General features: G+C 37.8%; 1 protein-coding gene across 12 annotated transcripts in view; it reads left to right on the top strand.

Moving 5' to 3' along the window:
- The window catches only part of camk2d1 (calcium/calmodulin-dependent protein kinase (CaM kinase) II delta 1), a gene marked incomplete at its 3' end in the record, with an annotated part of 90,269 nt that overhangs the window by 58,991 nt on the left and 9,481 nt on the right, over nucleotides 1-21,797 (top strand). For 3 of the 12 annotated variants that reach the window (XM_084108742.1, XM_084108740.1, XM_084108741.1), the window contains exons 12-17: nucleotides 1,230-1,272; nucleotides 1,957-1,991; nucleotides 14,123-14,167; nucleotides 15,315-15,363; nucleotides 21,427-21,502; nucleotides 21,581-21,675. In XM_084108742.1, coding sequence (XP_083964868.1) covers nucleotides 1,230-1,272; nucleotides 1,957-1,991; nucleotides 14,123-14,167; nucleotides 15,315-15,363; nucleotides 21,427-21,502; nucleotides 21,581-21,675 — 343 coding nt within the window. Of the gene's footprint in view, nucleotides 1-1,229; nucleotides 1,273-1,956; nucleotides 1,992-7,927; nucleotides 7,982-14,122; nucleotides 14,168-15,314; nucleotides 15,364-17,926; nucleotides 18,212-21,426; nucleotides 21,507-21,580; nucleotides 21,676-21,797 lie in introns of those variants that run through there. The other 9 variants (XM_084108743.1, XM_084108734.1, XM_084108744.1 and 6 more) reach the window with 5 other exon arrangements.

The following is a 21,797-nucleotide window of genomic DNA, read 5'->3' on the forward strand; positions in this document are numbered from 1 at the left end:
CATGTTAAAACGTGTTGTCAAATGTGCTAAATCATGCTAGCAACGTGCTAAATCATGCTAGCAACATGCTAGCACCATACTAAATAATGCTAGCGAAATGCTAAAATATCCTAACAATGTGTTAAATCATGTTAGAAACATGCTAACAAAGTGTTAAATCAAGTTATCAACATGTTAAAACATGCTAGCAATGTGCTAAATCATACAAGTAATGTACTAATTCATGATAGAAACATACAAGAAACATGATAATCATACTATCACCATACTAAATAATGGTAGCGAAATGCTAAAATATCCTAACACAGTGTTAAATCATGTTAGCAACATGTTACAACATGCTAACACAGTGTTAAATCATGTTAGCAACATGTTAAAACATGCTAACACAGTGTTAAATCATGTTAGCAACATACTAAAACATGCTAGCAATGTGGTAAATCATGTTAGCAACATGTTAAAACGTGTTGTCAAATGTGCTAAATCATGCTAGCAACGTGCTAAATCATGCTAGCAACATGCTAGCACCATACTAAATAATGCTAGCGAAATGCTAAAATATCCTAACAATGTGCTAAATCATGTTAGCAACATGTTAAAACATGCTAGCAATGTGGTAATCTTGCTCGAATCATGCTAGCAACGTGCTAAATCATGTTACCAGTGTCATAGAAAAAGTTAACATTTTGACTTTGAGTAAAAGCTTTTCAAAGTTATTTAAAATTTTCAGACAAGGCTTTTGTCAAGCCAACGTCGAAGTTTGTCATCAAACTTCACTCATCTAGTTATAATTATAATTAATAGGGACACACCTTTTAAAGTTAAAGTTAGGGTTAAGTTAAGGTTAAAAGAGACTTTAAAGTCATCTTGAAATGGCAAGCCATTTTAAATTCATAATCTGATGTATTTCCATGCGAATCAGGATATTAATTGAGAAAACCATGTGGGGTTGGCTGTGATCCATTAGAAATGAATAGAATTGTGAAAAGAAAGTCACTAAAAGAGATGTTTGGAGGGTAAGGGTTAAATTTCGATGAAAGATAATGAAGATCAGAAACATTTTTGTTTCATATTTGGTGCTATAGCCTGAATGGCACAATTCTCAAACATGACATGCTTTAAAAGGCTGGATTAATTGTTATCCACTAGCGTTGACTAATATGTTACACAGTGTCCGAGACTCACGGTCGAGTTGAGCTTTTCCTCTCTGTTCTCTCGGACTGTTTTAGGGTGCGATCCTCACGACCATGCTTGCTACACGAAACTTCTCAAGTAAGAAACTCTCTTCACTTTACTGTACATTTGCTATTTAATAGTTGTTTGTTCATTGAATCATGTAAAGACATTTGGAGTTATGCTCTTTTTATGCTTCAGAAGTTGTAAAACATGTCAGATATGATAGAAGATTGGAGTTGGGCTGCAAGATGAGCTGATTTAAGGTCTAGGATTTAATTAAATAAAGTTGTAATGTCCATGCACTGTATATTTCCAAGTGGATGGGTTATTTCAGTGTGGTTTTTGCCTTATTGTGCTAATAGCTTTTGATATCAAAGCAGCAACATTATTATATGTATCATCACGCTTCAAATTGCAATCACGATATGTATCAAAATAATCACAATATATATATATATTTTTTTTTTTTATCAAATTGTGCAGCCTTATAACAAAGTGTCTCATAAGTAGCATTCCCTTTTCAATGTCTTATTACAAAGTCAGTTTTTTAACTCTACTGACACAAATAAATATTTAATATGCTTCTCAATTATATTTCATTATATTATGCAAATATCTGATTACGATTCATTCAGAGGTTTTGATTTCAAAGCCAATGGATCATGAACCGTAACGCACTGATTAAAACTGTGGATTCTTATTTAGACTGTTTTGCCCCGAATCCTTTCCTCTTTTTATCCCTTTTTATGTTCATATTCATTTTTTCGTTTCACTCAACAGGCAAGAATCCATACAAGAAGCCTGATGGTGTTAAAGTAAGTTAAATAAACCTAAGTATTAAACTTTGACACATACTTGTGTTTGCCTGGTGTGTGATTAAACGGGTGAATAGGTAGGAATGATCTGAATAGTAAAAACATTATTAACCTTATCAACTGGATTTGTGAGTATTATTTCGGTGTCTTAACTTCCACCCATTAGTACTTACAACTGATTTGCGTCAGGATCATAGAAGCTGATGCTTCTGTTTGGTTATAAAATTGTCATTTTAAAGAGATATTACCAGATTTTTTTTTCCTTAATACATTTCTGAAAGCAAAGGGCCCATGTCCCCCAGTTATAATGGTTGCTACACCCCTGCACTAGCGCTATAGCAGAGACTCGAGCTGTATCTAGAGACCAGCATTTATCTAATACGTCTCACAGAGACTTGGGGTTGAGCTGTTTTGACTTGGGCCAGTTAGTAACCAAACTGTTAAAATTCCTTAGAAAATACCATTGCAAAAGTCAAGTCACCTTCATTTATACAGCGCTTTTAACAATATAGATTGTTTCAAAGCAGCTTTACAGTGATAACAGGAAATTACAGTAACAGAGATTGTTTGGCTTTACAGCAGCTCTAGAATAAAGTCATTGTCCGGCTAAAGTTAGTTTTGATTGATTGATTCACTTCCATTGCAAAGATCATTAGTTATTAACTTAGGGGCCGCTAACACAACACCGTTTTACTGAAAATAGAAAACATTTAATGCGTTCTGGCCGTTCATTTGCATGACGACGGTGTTTTGTGGCTAAAGACCATGACTTAAGTCCTTATCTGTAATATTAATGGCCATGTCACACAGGATAAGATATCTCAGTAAAACTAGCAGAATTAACTCGATTTGCGCACCGCCGTCACCGTTCTATCGGCATGTGCGTATTACGTTGCTTCCTGATATCATGTGCACAAACACATATAACCTATATTTATATATATATATAAAACAGTTCGGTCCGGTCGATCGATGTATATGTGTGTGCGTATGTATACAGTATATCTCTTTATAAACAGTCCTCTTTGTCTAAATACTTATTTGGTTCAGTATTCACATTATTTAAGTCCCCCTGAAGTCAATAATCGTGTCCCTTAAAACTCATCTTTGATCACCAAAATTACATATTTAAAAGTTTTTTCCTTGAAAAAAATTTCTTCATGCCTTAAAATATCTTGAATGTAACTCGACACTCTTGCCTCATTTAGTATTCGCGGTTCTATGAATATGCAAATGAGCCCCGCCTCCACTCACTCACTCAGCTCAGAGATCCACTGGTTGACGATCACACGTTGATCTGATTGGTTACAAGGTAGTTTGTGACGTCAGAAACACCAGCGATTTCAAAGCGTGTTTTTGAGACTGCAGTTTTAAGGAGAAAATACTGAGCAATGGTGTCGACTTATGAATTTACACATGGTTTGTCTTAAAGCAGATTAAAAACACCAGATAGACATATAAACTACATTAAAAGCTGGATTTTCACCACAGGGGGACTTTAACATAATACAAAAATGTTCAGTTCAGAAAAAGTTCAGACTCTTCTGTTCTTGAGGTCAGGCATTCGGGGTCACTGAATAACCTTATCTTTATCTCTCACTCTCTAATGCACTGCTCTCTCTCTAGCTTATAGACACTAACATCACCTAACACATTGGTCATGCCTTTCAAAACCTGTGAAATCTGTGCTAAATGAGCCTTAAGCCAGGTGCACACTGTACGATTTTTTTAATATTAGTCTACTTTTACGATTGTTGCTTGTCAGAATGAAGGCTACAAAGAAATCCCTAATGTTAATTTTGGTCATGGCTTGTCTTGAAAAATGAAGACAATTTGATGGTCCTCGTTGGAGAATCACTGCAGGACTGTGAGTCAAATCTCACACTACTAGAATTTCGTCTGAGGTAAAATTTGATTGCAACGGTCATTAACTGGCTATCGGTGAACGATCATTAATTGGCTGTTGGTGAACATGTCAAACTAACCATCAAATACTTCAGATTTTAGTCTAGGAATATTTTAGGATTTGCAAAATTTGTCTCAGACGGCCTAATCATGGCCAAAATCGTACAGTGTGCACTCGGCTTTAGAAGAGTTTTGGAACTGTGTTCCAGTGTTTGGAACAGTGTATATTTTAGCAGTTGCAAGTTGGAATTATTAATACATTACGCAGTGATATGGAAATCTGTAAGGTATGAAAACTTACGTAACCAGTCTACACCCAGTATCGGGGCCAGTTCCCCATCTGGCTATACGGTCAAAATTGTATTTTTGGCCATACACAAAAGAGGCATGATGAGGAGTTATGCAAATATGGCCGGGAGCATCAGAACAACTGTAACATTGAGTAATTAAAGACATTTTAGATACAATCAAAACATTTTCAACAAATGCCTCGTCAGTAGGTTGGGGCACAGATTTCTAAGGTTTTCCTTCCTTTCTGACATCATCAGGATGGACAATATGCACGTTGCCACGTATATAAACTACCCCAGTGCCCCTTTTGGTCACTTGTATGACATCCCAATGAATCAGAGTACATCAACTTTTCCAAACCTGGGCACCATGTGGCTTGTGGAAACTTTGGGTTTGTCCTTTTAACGGAGATCTTTGATTAGTTCTGGTCTTTCTTCAGAGATTATGGAGACCAATTTGAATTCAAGAGGTCCTTCTATAAGGAGTCTCTATGCTTTCAAGTGGCGGTATTTGTGTCATGGTGCAGAGAGCACAATTTGGATCCAGTTCAGTGCTGGCATTGCTTTAGGAGTGTTGTTCACAACCATAACTACACTGTGACATAACAGTGACATCAACACTAAGACAACTACTACAAAGTGTACGTTGGAGGCAATTGCTGCTGAATATGCACCAGTTGAGTTTGTTTCTTTGGGTTGGCATTCACTTGTTTCTCATTCATGTGTGGGATTAGACTGCTGAATCCTTTGTATCTTGCTTGTGTTCCTTCTGGAAGTAGATCTGTAGTCCTAGAAGTTTTAACAGGTCCCCCATTCGAACCACTCGAGTCAGCTTCAGACAGAATGATGACCCTTAAGAGGGTTTTGTTGTTGGTTTTGACATCCCTCAAGAGGAATGCTTTACAGGGCTTATTGGTGAGCCCATTTGTTATGGATTTTGCTCACAGCCAGGTTTTTTTGTGACTGAAGTTAGGTTGCCTACCTTTGAGTCACAGGAGACTGAGACTTTGTCCTGTGAGGGTATTACAAATTTACAATTATCACATGAGCCAGTGGTGTAAATCTGATCAGTGCTTCAATTGTTTCATTTGTGAAAACACAATGAAACATGCCGAATTGGGCAGACATAATTTTGGCCAAGCTGTCATATGAAGCCATCAATAACTTATTATTCCCAGCCTATAATTCAGTCAATCACTGTAGCAGGTGTTAGCTGTATTATTACTGTCTACTATATACTTTCTACTGCAAGCAAGGATTAAAATTAGTTGGGGATTTTTACTAAAATGGCTAAATCTGTTGAATTGACGTTGCATATTGCTCGCTTGCTGGATTTAAATGTCCGCAGAATTATTACAGAAACTAAACAAAATAATAAATATATAATTGTGCGCCTGTGAGTACAAAAGGGTGCTTGTAATACACGTCATCAACTCTTTTGTCTGAAATAAACATGCAGGCAAGCCCTAGGCATAATTGCATCCTTCTCAGGGAACCAGGGTTACATACCTAACCCAGATGTACCCTTTGGAAGTGGAACTTCGACTCTACTTCCATGGGGAGAATGCAACCCTCAAGTTCATCAGAAGGGATGCAAACAGGAAAGCGGCATAATATAATTGCCATGGACTCTTGTCATGAAACTCAACCCCTAGGGAAACCGCAGGGAAGCTTCAGCTCTACTTAAATCCTGCATCTGTGTATGCTGACATGCATAATCATTCAATGCTCAGTGTGTGAAATGAAACAAGGAACAGAAAGAGCAGTTCCAGATTTCTGTTTTTCCAAACCAAATTCCATTCATGTTCTGATTTGGTAATGGTTGCTTTCAAATCCTCCCTCAGGACCTCCCTCAGGACCTCATCCCTACCCTAAACCTACCTGTCCATACCCATCCCTACCCTAAACCTACCCATCCATACCCATCCCTACCCTAAACCTACCCGTCCATACCATCCATACCCTAAACCTACCCATCCATACCCATCCCTACCCTAAACCTACCCGACCATACCCATCCATACCCTAAACCTACTTGTCCATACCCATCCCTACCCTAAACCTACCCGTCCATACCCATCCCTACCCTAAACCTACCCGTCCATACCCATCCCTACCCTAAACCTACCCGTCCATACCCATCCCTACCCTAAACCTACCCGTCCATACCCATCCCTACCCTAAACCTACCTGTCCATACCTACCCCTATCCTAAACCTACCCTTAAAACAATGCAAATATATTGTTGGTAGCACAATCTGATTGATGGGATGATCTGTCAGTACAACGGCTCCTGAAGACAAAAAAGCTGATGACGTGTATTACAGGCACCCTTTATACTCTCGTGTGACGTCATGAACTGCTGTCTGCCAATGATTTATTGGCATGTGTTTACACGTGTTTCAGACACCGGTCTCACTGATAGCATCCCCATAGTGTCAACTCTTGTCTACAACTTTGAAAGGGAAGTAGCAGAGCTTTGTTTATAACATGTTTTTCCTATTGTATATGCTGTGATCATATCTTTCCTTTTCATGAATGAGAGGATAATAAGATTATTGTTGCTAGATGTTTTGCTCCATTTCAGTCAATTATGCAGTAGCATTGGCACAATGAGAAATGCATCATTATCTGGTAGCATGGCGATAATAAGGTTTCATTTAAAAGAAAAAAGAAAAGGAAGCCTAACTCTGCAGAGGTTGCGATGTATAACAATAGCATTATTCACTAAATTCTCTAGTTACTAGTTTGGTAGTTCTCTTCGCTATAGTTCAGTGTTTAGATGTAGACTGCACACTTTTCCAGCTCTATATGTATATGAGCCTGCCCTTCATTTATTTAGTAAAACTCTGTATTTTACTTGAAAACATTGCAAGTTATAACAGCTCAACCTGAAATGTTATAAATATATTTGTAGCCAATGACACATTATAAGAAGATTATCGGTTTTGAATGCAAAAAGTGTTAAAAAGTGGCATTAATATTTGGCCTCCTCTAACTGTGTAGAACATCCATGTTTTAATATCATAAGGATCCAAGCTTAATGCCTGCAAAATGTATTGCATGTCTGCTTCAAATCCTTTGTGGTTTTCTGATTTGTTTTTTGTTTTTTTTATTGATCCCAACAGCATAATATGTGCACTTTAATTAGCATAACAAGAATGAAACGAGCAGTGACATGATTATTACTGAAGCTGAAATATTATATTCAGGATTACCTTCAATTCAGTTTGATTCCAGTCTCTGTAGGGAACACTCTTTGTATTTAATTGGTCTGTTTGTCTTAAAAACACATGTATAGTCAAAGAAAAACATAATAACTGCCTAAAGGGAAGAGAGGCATCATTTGATGCCAATGAAAAATCTTTGCTGCCTAATGCTGTTTATTGATTCTGTGAATTAACTGTACATGAAACTCATCTACAGGATTATTCTCTTAGGAATCAATTTTTCACACATTTATGCCTGATAAACTTTTGTGGCTTTTAAATAACTTCTGGTTTACTCATCATAATTCAGTCAGAAGTTTGTGCATTGTGTAAAATGTCCTTTTGCATAAAAGACAGTTGCCATCTGGTTATTTGACAGTCCATTTTGCTGTAGTTGAGGAATAGTTAATTGTTGTCATTTTGATAAAATATGCTAATTAACTATTCCTTCAACATCCAGGTAATGCAAGCTGTGTAATTTCAATGATTTGCTGGTCTAAAGCTTTGCTTGTCTGCCTCTGTCCACCTATAGATCAACAACAAAACCAGCGTAATCAGCAGCCCTAAAGAACCCTCTCCTGCTCTGGTACTTTGTCTGTATGACTGTTTGTCAGATGCTTTTTCTTTCCATTGGCTTCACATTTCTCATTTGTAATGTTACCTTTTTTCTTTCTTAGAACTGCCTTTCTCTGTTCAATTCACGTTCACTTGTGTAAAATCCTGCATTAAAGTCCCCCTGTCGTCAATAATTGTATCACTTAAAACTCATCTTTGATCACCAAAATGACTTATTGAAACGTTTTTTCCTGTGAATTTTTTTTTCATGTCTTATAACAGCTTGAATGTAACTCGACACCTTTGCCTAATTTAGTATGCGCGGTTCTATGAATATGCAAATGAGCCCCGCCTCCACTCACTTACTCAGCTCAGAGATCCACTGGTTGACGATCACACGTTGATCTGATTGGTTACAAGGTAGTTTGTGACGTCAGAAACACCAGCGATTTCAAAGCGTGATTTTGAGACTGTCTTTGGTTCACTGCAGTTTTAAGGAGAAAATACTCAGGAATGGTGTCAACTTATGAATTTACACATGGTTTGTCTTAAAGCATATTAAACACACCACATAGACATATAAACAAATTTAAACGCTTGATTTTCATCACAGGGGGACTTTAAGATAATGCAGTCAGTCAAATAATTACCAATGTCTTCTGAAAGTGCGACTATGTATTGTTCAATTTATTTTTGATTTCAAGTGTGGCCTATTTAATATGTCAAGCAATCGTAACAATTGCCATGACATAAATTTGTACAGTGGACTTGAGTACTGTTGAATTGTTTGAATGCAACATACATGATTTTGTCCACCTGTTCGTGAATTTGACGTACTAATAATTTAGTACGGGGTTTCGTAAGAGTTTTGAACCTTTTTATGTTCTTAAAATTTTGGGAGGTTCATTTCATATGATGCTTAAGGGTCTCCATGTAGCGTTTGTCCAGTACTCGTGTGTTTGCTAACTGAGGATTCTTTCCTAGTGCACACATGAACTAACCAACACGCATCACTGAACATACATGTTAAGAGTGTGAAGATATAGTCATCAGTTTATTTTGTATAGCTGTATTGATAAATGCTGGACTCATAGATTTTTTTGTTCTCGACATTTCCTACACTACCAGTTAAACGTTTTCACACATACTAACTCATTTATTATTATTTCTAATTCATTATTCTTGATATATTAGTGGTGCTTGTGAAGCGAATACCAATTCTTCTTCTTCCTTCGACACATAACTCATCCCGCACCAAATAATGAGTTCTCAAATCATGCTGCTTATCGAGGACAACACTGGGTTTTAGAAGCGATCAGGCATAAGATTTTCGATGGGAAAAATCCCATAGACTTAACATTGGACAGAACTTTGTGACATTATATCTCTGCTTCAGAAGGTCGTAGAAATTTGGGAGTTAGCTTATGTCACTCAGCCTAGCAAGCAGCCAATAAATGTGGACATTTCAACTTCCAAGCCATAACAACCAGTTTCAGCACCCTAGAAACCACCCCATAGACTCCCATTGAAAAAGAATGAGATGGATATCTCTGGATCAGAACATTGTAGAGACACGGGAGTTATCTCTTTCAACCCAGCTCTCAGTAGACTTTAGGTATCGTTCTGAAAAATGTCTAGCCATGCCCTAGTAACCATTTAGAGCATCCTAGCAACCGTATAGTAAATTGAATGAGCCATCCCAGACAGCAACATAGTGTTGGCCCAGATCCGGCCCACATCTGGAACATGTGGATAACACATATATCATATGTGGGCCGGATCTGGGCCGTGTTGAATCCACGTGTATCAGATGTGGGCCGGATCTGGGCCGTGTTGAATCCACATGTACAAGATGTGGGCCGGATCTGGGCCGTATTGAATCCACGTGTATCAGACGTGGGCCGGATCTGGGCCGTGTTGAATCCACGTGTACCAGATGTGAGCCGGATCTGGGCCGTGTTGAATCCACGTGTACAAGATGTGGGCCGGATCTGGGCCGTATTGAATCCACGTGTACAAGATGTGGGCCGGATCTGGGCCGTATTGAATCCACGTGTATCAGATGTGGGCCGGATCTGGGCCGTGTTGAATCCACATGTATCAGATGTGGGCCGGATCTGGGCCATGTTGAATCCACATGTATCAGATGTGGGCCGGAACTGGGCAGTTTTGAATCCACATGTATCAGATGTGGGCCGGATCTGGGCCGTGTTGAATCCACGTGTACCAGATGTGGGCCGGATCTGGGCCGTGTTGAATCCACGTGTATCAGATGTGGGCCGGATCTGGGCCGTGTTGAATCCACGTGTATCAGATGTGGGCCGGATCTGGGCCGTGTTGAATCCACATGTATCAGATGTGGGCCGGATCTGGGCCGTGTTGAATCCACGTGTATCAGATGTGGGCCGGATCTGGGCCGTATTGAATCCACGTGTATCAGATGTGGGCCGGATCTGGGCCGTGTTGAATCCACGTGTATCAGATGTGGGCCGGATCTGGGCCGTGTTGAATCCACATGTATCAGATGTGGGCCGGATCTGGGCCGTGTTGAATCCACATGTATCAGATGTGGGCCGGATCATGGCCGACACGATGTTGCTGTCTGAGATATCTCTGGATCAGGACAACATAAAGACACGAGGGTGGGCTCTTTTGACTCAGACTGCCCAATAAGTATCACCCTGGCCTATCCACACCCTAGCAACCATTTTGAGGACCCTAGCAACCTTACAGCAACATACAGTGAGGAAAATAAGTATTTGAACACCCTGCTATTTTGCAAGTTCTCCCACTTAGAAATCATGGAGGGGTCTGAAATTGTCATCGTAGGTGCATGTCCACTGTGAGAGACACAATCTAAAAAAAAAAAAAATCCAGAAATCACAATGTATGATTTTTTTAACTATTTATTTGTATGATACAGCTGCAAATAAGTATTTGAACACCTGAGAAAATCAATGTTAATATTTGGTACAGTAGCCTTTGTTTGCAATTACAGAGGTCAAACGTTTCCTGTAGTTTTTCACCAGGTTTGCACACACTGCAGGAGGGATTTTGGCCCACTCCTCCACACAGATCTTCTCTAGATCAGTCAGGTTTCTGGGCTGTCGCTGAGAAACACGGAGTTTGAGCTCCCTCCAAAGATTCTCTATTGGGTTTAGGTCTGGAGACTGGCTAGGCCACGCCAGAACCTTGATATGCTTCTTACAGAGCCACTCCTTGGTTATCCTGGCTGTGTGCTTCGGGTCATTGTCATGTTGGAAGACCCAGCCTCGACCCATCTTCAATGCTCTAACTGAGGGAAGGAGGTTGTTCCCCAAAATCTCGCAATACATGGCCCCGGTCATCCTCTCCTTAATACAGTGCAGTCGCCCTGTCCCATGTGCAGAAAAACACCCCCAAAGCATGATGCTACCACCCCCATGCTTCACAGTAGGGATGGTGTTCTTGGGATGGTACTCATCATTCTTCTTCCTCCAAAAGTTCTATTTTGGTCTCATCTGACCACATGACTTTCTCCCATGACTCCTCTGGATCATCCAAATGGTCATTGGCAAACTTAAGACGGGCCTTGACATGTGCTGGTTTAAGCAGGGGAACCTTCCGTGCCATGCATGATTTCAAACCATGACGTCTTAGTGTATTACCAACAGTAACCTTGGAAACGGTGGTCCCAGCTCTTTTCAGGTCATTGACCAGCTCCTCCCGTGTAGTTCTGGGCTGATTTCTCACCTTTCTTAGGATCATTGAGACCCCACGAGGTGAGATCTTGCATGGAGCCCCAGTCCGAGGGAGATTGACAGTCATGTTTAGCTTCTTCCATTTTCTAATGATTGCTCCAACAGTGGACCTTTCTTCACCAAGCTGCTTGGCAATTTCCCCGTAGCCCTTTCCAGCCTTGTGGAGGTGTACAATTTTGTCTCTAGTGTCTTTGGACAGCTCTTTGGTCTTGGCCATGTTAGTAGTTGGATTCTTACTGATTGTATGGGGTGGACAGGTGTCTTTATGCAGCTAACGACCTCAAACAGGTGCATCTAATTTAGGATAATAAATGGAGTGGAGGTGGACATTTTAAAGGCAGACTAACAGGTCTTTGAGGGTCAGAATTCTAGCTGATAGACAGGTGTTCAAATACTTATTTGCAGCTGTATCATACAAATAAATAGTTAAAAAATCATATATTGTGATTTCTGGATTTTTTTTGTTGATTATGTCTCTCACAGTGGACATGCACCTAAGATGACAATTTCAGACCCCTCCATGATTTCCAAGTGGGAGAACTTGCAAAATAGCAGGGTGTAAATACTTATTTTCCTCACTGTATATCAGCACCAGAACATTGCATAGACGTGAAAGTTGGCTTTCTAGCGATCACGCAGAAGATCTTAGTCACCTAGGCAAGCACCACCCATATATACGACATAGTGTCGGCCCAGATCCGGCCCACATCCGGTACACGTGGATTCAACACGGCCCAGAAGTGGGCCGAATCTGGGCCGACACTATGTTGCTGTCTGGGTCACGTTTTAATAAAATAGAACCTCATTTTAGAATTATAGTGAAGTCATCAAATCTCTGTAAAAACAAAACAAATAAGTATTAGAATTGAACTAAATAAAGACCATCTGATAATCAGCCATTCTCTGTTATTTAGATTGCAGCTCCGCTCAGTCTGTTCTTTTCTCAAACTGCTTCTCAAGGTGCATTCTGGGACGCTTTTAAAAATGAACGCTGGACGCCTGTGTTTCCCTCATGAACTCATCAATTACAATAATTGTTTTCTAAAGGAATTTATGTATTGGCACAATTCATATGTGTCTACAAATCTAATGTCATTTAAGCACAAGCTAGTAACATCATAAGCATTTAAGTTGATAAGCTAAGAATGAGTAACATAAATTCAATCAAGTTTATCCAAGTATTTTGACTGATATATCAGTTATATCAGTCTACCTTTTTTAACATTGGGTATACATTGTATGAGATGGAAATCAGTAGAAAAAAAAGAAAAGGTATTGGTAATTTTCTGCCATACATTATCTGTTAAGTTTACAGATATTTTCTTGAACTCTAACCCAAAGGACAACACAATGCATAATTCCAAATATGTGTCAAAAAACTGTAAAATATCAGAACGGAACATTTCTTCATACCAACGCTGTATTTTGGCCTCTATTTTACAGTCTATTTTTACACTTTGGTATTTTCAAAAACACACAGCTTGCCTTTCAATCAAAACCTGCTCTTCTCTCTTCTTTGTACGTTTCTGTTGACAATTGCTTCAACATGATTGTGATAAAAATGAGAATTTTAATAATCAAAACACAACAAAATGGTCTTTTCAACTTGGTAATTTGAACGATTAGTTAATTCACTTTTAATTCAGTTTACTGCATGCTTGTTTCGGCTGATATCCTGTAGTGTTGCTCTAGTGAAGATGTTCTGTATTAATTACTCATATTCTCATCTCACAATTACACAGTCTAAAGCACTGCGCTCTTCTTCCTTCCTAAAGTCCACCAAGCTTTGTTAGAGAAACTTACTTTATAATATCCAAAATCATAGTTAATATCCATAAATGAGCAGTTGATGTACTACAGTTCAAAACCTTGAAATAAGGATGAACCTGACTTCAATTATTTAATTATTGCTTTTTTGAACGTCAGCTGAATTAGTATTTTTGATATTTCTGCTCATTATTACTGCTGATGTTCTTCAGTAAACACTTTCTATGAATATGGTGCACTTTGATGCCTAATTTTTTAAACATTACAGGCATTATCTTATGTATAAATCATCTACCATAATACATTTACCTAGCATGAAGTATAGATAGTTTTAACAGAATAAATATAGCCGTGTCCCACATTACAATCAGTTTACATTGTAACACCTGAGAAGCATTATCAGCTTGCAAAGAAATAGTCATTCAATTTGCACAGATTTTGCTAATGTTTTTGTTAACGGTAAATAATATTGTAAGAACAACCCTGTATAAAACAGCTCTTTGTTTGGCCTTTTCTAAAGGTTTAAAACGGTTCAGGCCACATTTTGTGGCATATTTCTGGAAAGAGTCTTGGTGTCCTTTAACTCTTCATCTCTCTGCTACTGATTCTGATCTCTTGTTATTCTGTTTTATCCTCCTTTCTCTCTCTACGCACTTCTTTATCAGGAGCCTCAAACTACTGTAATCCACAATCCCACTGATGGAAACAAGGTATTAAGTGATCTTGAAATATTAAGATAAAAGGGCTATAAATGTGGCTTATTGCATCTGATGAATGTTGTCTATTATCACAGTCAGACGATAGCTGTCAATAAAAATGAGTCAGTTTGTAAAGTTAATAATATATATATATATACACTGCCGTTTAAAAGTTTGGGATTGCTATAAGATTTTTTTTTAAATATATTTTCAAAATAAGTCTCTTCTGGCACCAAGGCTGCATTTATTTAATTAAAATACAGCAATATTGTAAAATATTATTACAATTTGAAAGAACTGTTTTCTATATGAATATATTTTAAAATGTAATTTATTCCTGTTATCAAAGCTGAATTTTCAGCATTTTACATCATTACAACATAATTTACTCATCATTACACATGATCCTTCAGAAATCATTCTAATATGATGATTTGCTGCTCAAGAAACATTTATGATTATTATCAATGTTGAAAACAGTTGTGTACATTTATTTCAGGATTCTTTGATGAATAGAAAGTTCAAAAGAACAGCATTTATCTGAAATATAAAGCTTTTGTAACATTAAACACTACCGTTCAAAGGTTTGGAGTCTTTCAAAGAAATGAAAGAAATGAATACTTTTATTCATCAAGGACGCATTAAATTGTTAAAAAGTGACAGTAAAGACATTTATAATGTTACAAAAGATTCTTTCACAGGTGTCCTGCCCTTTCATAATAGTCCAAATTAATAAATAAAAGAAAACGCACATTAATAATCAAGTTCAATTAAGAACAGACCACATTTAATAAGTAATAAATGCAGAAATCCAGAAATGTTCAAACAGTTCACTGTCTCCATCATACTTGTGTTTATCTCTGTGTGTTTCAACTGAGGTTTTCTTCAAATGTTTGTCTCAGTTCAGTTCACTTTATACACTGTGTTCTTGCTCGGTTAGATGAAACACAATGCCACATTATCTCCAAAGGTCATCACAATATACACACTTTCTGTTCTATTCAGATCAATTTTAATAAAACGTATCAAGTCGCTAGGTTTTGATTAACCTTCTGAAAGAGGGTTAATCATTTCTCTGACTGTTTTTACTTCTCATTTAACATGAGGCTATGTATTTATATATCTTCCTTCCTTCATTCATATGTTTGTTCTCTCTCAGGAATCATCAGAAAGTGCCAACACCACAATTGAAGATGAGGACATTAAAGGTACAGTGAACACAGACTTAAGATCAGCAACCTGTTCTTGCTTTACTTTATATTCATATTCACCTCTTTAGTGAACAGTAGAAGAGTCATTCTCACACATGAAACATTGACGTTTTTGCTTCAAAACTTTAGGGTTCTGAAGAAATATTTCATTTAAAAAAAAGACTGCTTTCCTACGTTTTTTTTCTGCTACGAGTTTTGAGATTAGTAGTCAATTATTAGACAGATTCTTAAACGATTACTCTCAGGAAATACATGTTGAATGCAGCCTTTCACTTTACTTATATACTGTGTCATGCTATAAAAATGGAAACATACAGAATCTAATCAACTGTTTCCTGCATGTATTATTAGTTTGGCCGACCGTACTCTATAATTTACGGTTGATGAATATCTGTGGAGATGAAGCTTTATATTTTAAGCTTTCTTCTTCATGCCTTCTAACTTTCTGTTCCTCTTTTTTGCTATCGTGAGCTTTGAAGCTAGAACAACGGTTGTGTCCCTTGTGTAAATATCTGTAGATTAGGTTGTGTGACATAAATGCAGATGGTCATGTGACTGTTTGTGTGTGTGTGTGTGTGTGTGTGTGTGTGTGTGTTTGTGTCATGATATTTAATGGTATTTTCAGTTGTTATTTATTCTGATTCTAAACACCAAGGGCCAGATTTCATTTCCATAATGACCAACACAATCTACCAAGAGCAGCGCAAAGTCAAGAACTTGTCATATTTCACCCCAGAGAAATAAATATTTTGCTTAAACAAGTTTTTTTTTGTACATGCAAATCCTTACTCACAGTTCTTAATCTTAAATCTCATTTTGTGAACTGACCATTTTCATAACCAAAATAAGATGTAGAGTAATAATGTAATCACTTCTTTCATGAATAATGCATACATGTTAAACCTAAGTGAAACCTATGCAGAAATTATCACCACTCAAAAAAGAAATATGTCCATGTGGATAAAAATAAATAAATCACTATTCATTTTAAATTCCACCAAAGCTCTGAAATGGACAGTAAACGTTGCCACTGGTTCTTGCGTGTCTTCTGAACGAAACGCCATGATGTCCAAACTGTGAAGAACAACTCTTTTTAAATTACTTAAATAAGTGTAAAAGATAAATGTATTTACAACGATGATTCTGTTCCATTTGTCATTCCTTTGCTGTTTCATTCATGTCTGTTTTCAGGGGTGTAAATCTGTTATTCATCTTCTATGTCATTTCTACTCATTTTCCTCTCCTTGCTTTTTGCATTTTGCCCTCCCACTATCAATCCATGTCTAAATGTATTTGCTTTCCCATCCATCCATTGATTTGCCAACCATCATCCATCCATTGATTTGCCAACCATCCATCCATTGATTTGCCAACCCATCCATCCATTGATTTGCCAACCCATCCATCCATTGATCTGCCAACCCATCCATCCATTGATTTGCCAACCCATCCATCCATTGATCTGCCAACCCATCCATCCATTGATCTGCCAACCCATCCATCCATTGATTTGCCAACCATCATCCATCCATTGATTTGCCAACCATCCATCCATTGATCTGCCAACCCATCCATCCATTGATTTGCCAACCCATCCATCCATTGATCTGCCAACCCATCCATCCATTGATTTGCCAACCCATCCATCCATTGATCTGCCAACCCATCCATCCATTGATCTGCCAACCCATCCATCCATTGATCTGCCAACCCATCCATCCATCCATTGATCTGCCAACCCATCCATCCATTGATCTGCCAACCCATCCATCCATTAATTTGCCAACCCATCCATCCATTGATTTGCCAACCCATCCATCCATTGATCTGCCAACCCATCCATCCATTCATTTGCCAACCCATCCATCCATTGATCTGCCAACCCATCCATCCATCCATTGATCTGCCAACCCATCCATCCATTGATCTGCCAACCCATCCATCCATTGATCTGCCAACCCATCCATCCATTGATCTGCCAACCCATCCATCCATTGATCTGCCAACCCATCCATCCATCCATTGATCTGCCAACCCATCCATCCATTGATTTGCCAACCCATCCATCCATTGATTTGCCAACCCATCCATCCATTGATTTGCCAACCCATCCATCCATTGATCTGCCAACCCATCCATCCATTGATCTGCCAACCCATCCATCCATTGATTTACCAACCCATCCATCCATTGATTTACCAACCCATCCATCCATTGATTTGCCAACCCATCCATCCATTGATTTGCCAACCCATCCATCCATTGATCTGCCAACCCATCCATCCATTGATTTGCCAACCCATCCATCCATTGATCTGCCAACCCATCCATCCATTGATCTGCCAACCCATCCATCCATTGATCTGCCAACCCATCCATCCATTGATTTGCCAACCCATCCATCCATTGATCTGCCAACCCATCCATCCATTGATCTACCAACCCATCCATCCATTGATTTGCCAACCCATCCATCCATTGATTTGCCAACCCATCCATCCTTCTATCTTGCCCTTGATGTTCTTCCCATATAAATAAATCCTCCATATCCTTGGGCCAGTTTACCGCCTGTCTCCTAAAATATATAAGCGTGAACGATCTCATTCCCGTGAGTCTAGTTCTTCCTCTTCCTCCTCCGTCTCCTGGTTCTTCCCAAACATGTGTCCTGAAGAAGTCTGCTGTAACCTCATTCTCAGAGCCCTCCTGGCTCTGTACCTGCTGGTTTTCCTATCTGCCTTTTTCGCGTTCATCTACGCCAACTCAGCAGCCGATTGTGGCCAGTGCATTATTCCCAAAGCTGCTCCCAAAAGATCTCAGCTAAGCCAGAACCACGTCACCATTCAGTGTAAGTGACAGGAGGGAGACCGGGAGTCAACGCACACTTATAAACTGGTTTACAATAATGCTGAACCAAAACAATCTCATGCCAGTTCAAATTTATTATACGTTTTGGCGAATTGGTGGCTCATTTGTTTGAATTCGTACAATCTGGTTTTCATACGATCTGCTGACAGGAATGTGCAGGGTGGACCTTAATGCTTACTTTACTTTTCTTCTAATAATCGTACGTTTTCCCATGAGATTGGCTGAACCAGTAACTAACTAAAAATTACTTAAAGCATAAACTAAGCAGACATTATTATTATTATTATTATTATTATTATTATTATTATTATTATTATTTCTGCGATTTGCACAGACAAGACCTCAGCTGATGTTAGTAAAGCCAAGCAATATCTTATTTCTAGATGCTGGATTCAGTTTTCTGTGAAAGCTTGTTTCCGTCACAAAATAAAATGAACCAAAAGGTAATTGCGACTTTTTTTTTCACACTTCAAATTTATAAAGTTACGATGTCAGAATTGTGAGATATAAACTTGCGAGTCTGTGAAATAAAATCGCATTTGCAAGAAAAAGTCTTTGCGATTCGCAATTGCATGTACATTTCTGACAAAAAAAAAGTCCTAATTCATAATTCTGGCATTTTCTTGCAATTGTGAATTTATTTCTCAATTGCGAGTTTATATCTTACAATTCTGAGAAAAATAATTCAGAATTGCAGGTTTATATCAGAATTGTGAGATATAAATTCACAATTGCACGTTATAGTCAATTTCTGAGAAAAATAACTGCCTTTATTTCTCAGAATTGCGAGTTTAAATCACAATTCTAAGAAAAAAGTCAGAATTGCGAGATATAAACTCGCAATTTCAACTCAGAAAGATGCAATTCAATTTTTTATTTTTTATTCAGTAGCGGAAACAAGCGTCCACAGTTTTTTTAGCAGTAATGTGTAAAAATGTCATGGTCTAGAACTCTTTATCAAAGAATGTTTTTAATTCCTGGGGAGAAAATGGATGGAAAAGCTGCTTCCAGAACCAGATCTGCTGGAATCATGTGTGTCACTCTGCATTTATGGATTCAGATTTCATTGTGGGTGTGGATACCCAGCATTATACGACAGATCCAGGCAAACAACTAAACGTTTTGTTGCCCCTATTTGTGGTGGCTGCTGGTTAACTTTTAACTTAACATGAAAGATTAAAGATATTGAAAACTGCCACTGACCGTGATCTACACAGCTCCCCAATGACTAACTTTTATCAGGTATTGCATTTGGATATATATTTAGACACGATCAAAAACAATTCTGTCACAGTTTAGTCTGTCAGTCTCTAACTGATCCGTAGGGGTCGGGTTAGTGTACGTATAAAAACCATTATGTCTATCAAAAGTTCCCATAAAACATGAAAACACAGTGTGTGTGTGTGTGTGTGTGAGTGTGTGTGTACCCACTTAACTATATTTTGGGGACAAATTTTGTACCCAGAAGTGACCAAAACCTGACAAAATCAAAAAATAAAATAAATTATTGTTAGTAAATCTGGTATAAAAATAATAATAATAAAGTAAAAAAAGTTTTTTTAAAAATATAAAAATGCAGAAAGTTGTGTGTGATGGGTTGGTTAAGGGGTCGGGTTAGTGTAAGAGGAGATAATATACAGTTTGACAGTTTTTACAGTATAAAAACCATTACTTCTATCGAATGTCCCCATTTAGATAGCTAAGTAAACGTGTGTGTGTGTTAGTGTTAGTGTGTGTGAGTGTGTGTGAGACCACAAAACAAGATGCCATTCCATTTTGCGATTACCTTATGAGCTGTGATTACCTTACATATCTTGCTCACGATCAACTACAGTGTTCGTCTGCGCTCTCATTGCTTGTCCAAGTCTTGTGTTGCTGTTTCTTCTCATTTGCATCAGTAAAATCACCAATCCTCATGGAAAATGAATGACTTTCTGAGAATCTGTCACTGTGAGCACACATTACCATGGAAGAAATACAGAAATACAGTTTATTATAATTTATTAACCTGGTTGGACACAGGGAATACAAGCTTCCCACACTCTAATGCCATATACTGTACCCTTCTCTTTCTTGTCTTATTTAGAGTTTGATGAGTTAGAGAGTGTCACTAAAGCACTGAAGCGTCTCTGCAAACATCTGTTTTGTCTCTAATCTTGATTGTAAAGGTTCCTTTGAGGTGCGGACGTGCAATACGACGTTTAAGGAGCATTAGTGCCCTCTAGTGGCAATACGAATAACTCAACAGTCAAAGAGATTCATTTCAGAAAGCACAATTCCACAATCTCACTGAAAGTTTACAGACTTATAGTTCAACCATAAATGACCTACTCACCCTCAAGTTATTTTAGTTGATGAAGTTTAAAATATGGATTTTTTCTATTTAACTTTTATATTCTAAACAGCTTATAAGAGATGTAGAGTTTAGTGTCACTACACCACTGGGTTAACTGTAATATAAGTGAATTGCTCACCAACACTGATTAAACTCAATCTGCAAGTTTAGCACGCTATCAGTGATTATTAATAGTGTATTATTGATAGTGGCTTCAATGCAAGAATCATAAAAAGGTTCTTACAGGCCATCCTTAAAACTGGGTTTTATACAATATGAAGTCTCTACTCCGTCTTTCTATTTTATGGAACTTGTTTCCGCCACAGAATAAAAAATAAAAAAGGTAATTGCGACTTCATCTCATAATTCTGACTTGTTCCTCAAAATTGTGTGATATAAAGTTGCAATTGCGAGTTATAAAGTCAGAGTTGTAAGAAATAAACTCGCAATTTTGCCTTTTTTTTAATCAGAATTCCATGTTTATATCATGCAATTCTGACTTTATAACACACAATTGCGACTATATCGTGTAAACTGTGAGATTGTGAGATAAAAAGAAGCAATTATCTTTTAAAATGTTTGGAAACAACTTTCTATACTATTCATTATTTGTTCCTTGGTTCGAAATAAGTTGAAACTCCTGAACTAAACAACATGCTAAATAATATCCAAAACTCAACATTTTTGTTTTTATCTCAATAAATAATGGTTGTCAAAGGGTACACATTGTTCGGGACAGATTTTAAAGAGATATTTATTGGTTAATGGAACATCACTGGTTGCACTGTATTTTGGTTTAAGATTACTAGTGTGTTTTACACTTTTTGTTCTTTGTTTTTGTGTTTGTTTGTGTGCTTTAGCGCGGAAACAGGAGATCATTAAAATCACAGAGCTGCTGATTGAAGCCATTAATAACGGAGATTTCGAAGCATACACGTGAGTGTTTTCATTTCATCGCTTTTCTTTCTCTCTGTTAACAATATCTCGTCTTAATATGTTAATAATATTCCACAGGAAGATCTGTGACCCTGGACTGACATCTTTTGAGCCGGAAGCTTTGGGAAACCTGGTGGAGGGGACGGACTTCCACAGGTTCTACTTTGAAAACTGTACGTGATGTTTCATGCTAAAGGAATCATTTACATCTTGAGTTAGCTGTCAAACTCCAACATGCATATTGTTTTAATGACTTTAATATCTTTGAGATTTTTTTTTTTTTTTTTTAGAAATT

The sequence above is a fragment of the Abramis brama genome (genome assembly GCF_963993115.1).
Source record: "Abramis brama genome assembly, chromosome: 3".
Classification (NCBI taxonomy): Eukaryota; Metazoa; Chordata; class Actinopteri; order Cypriniformes; family Leuciscidae; genus Abramis; species Abramis brama.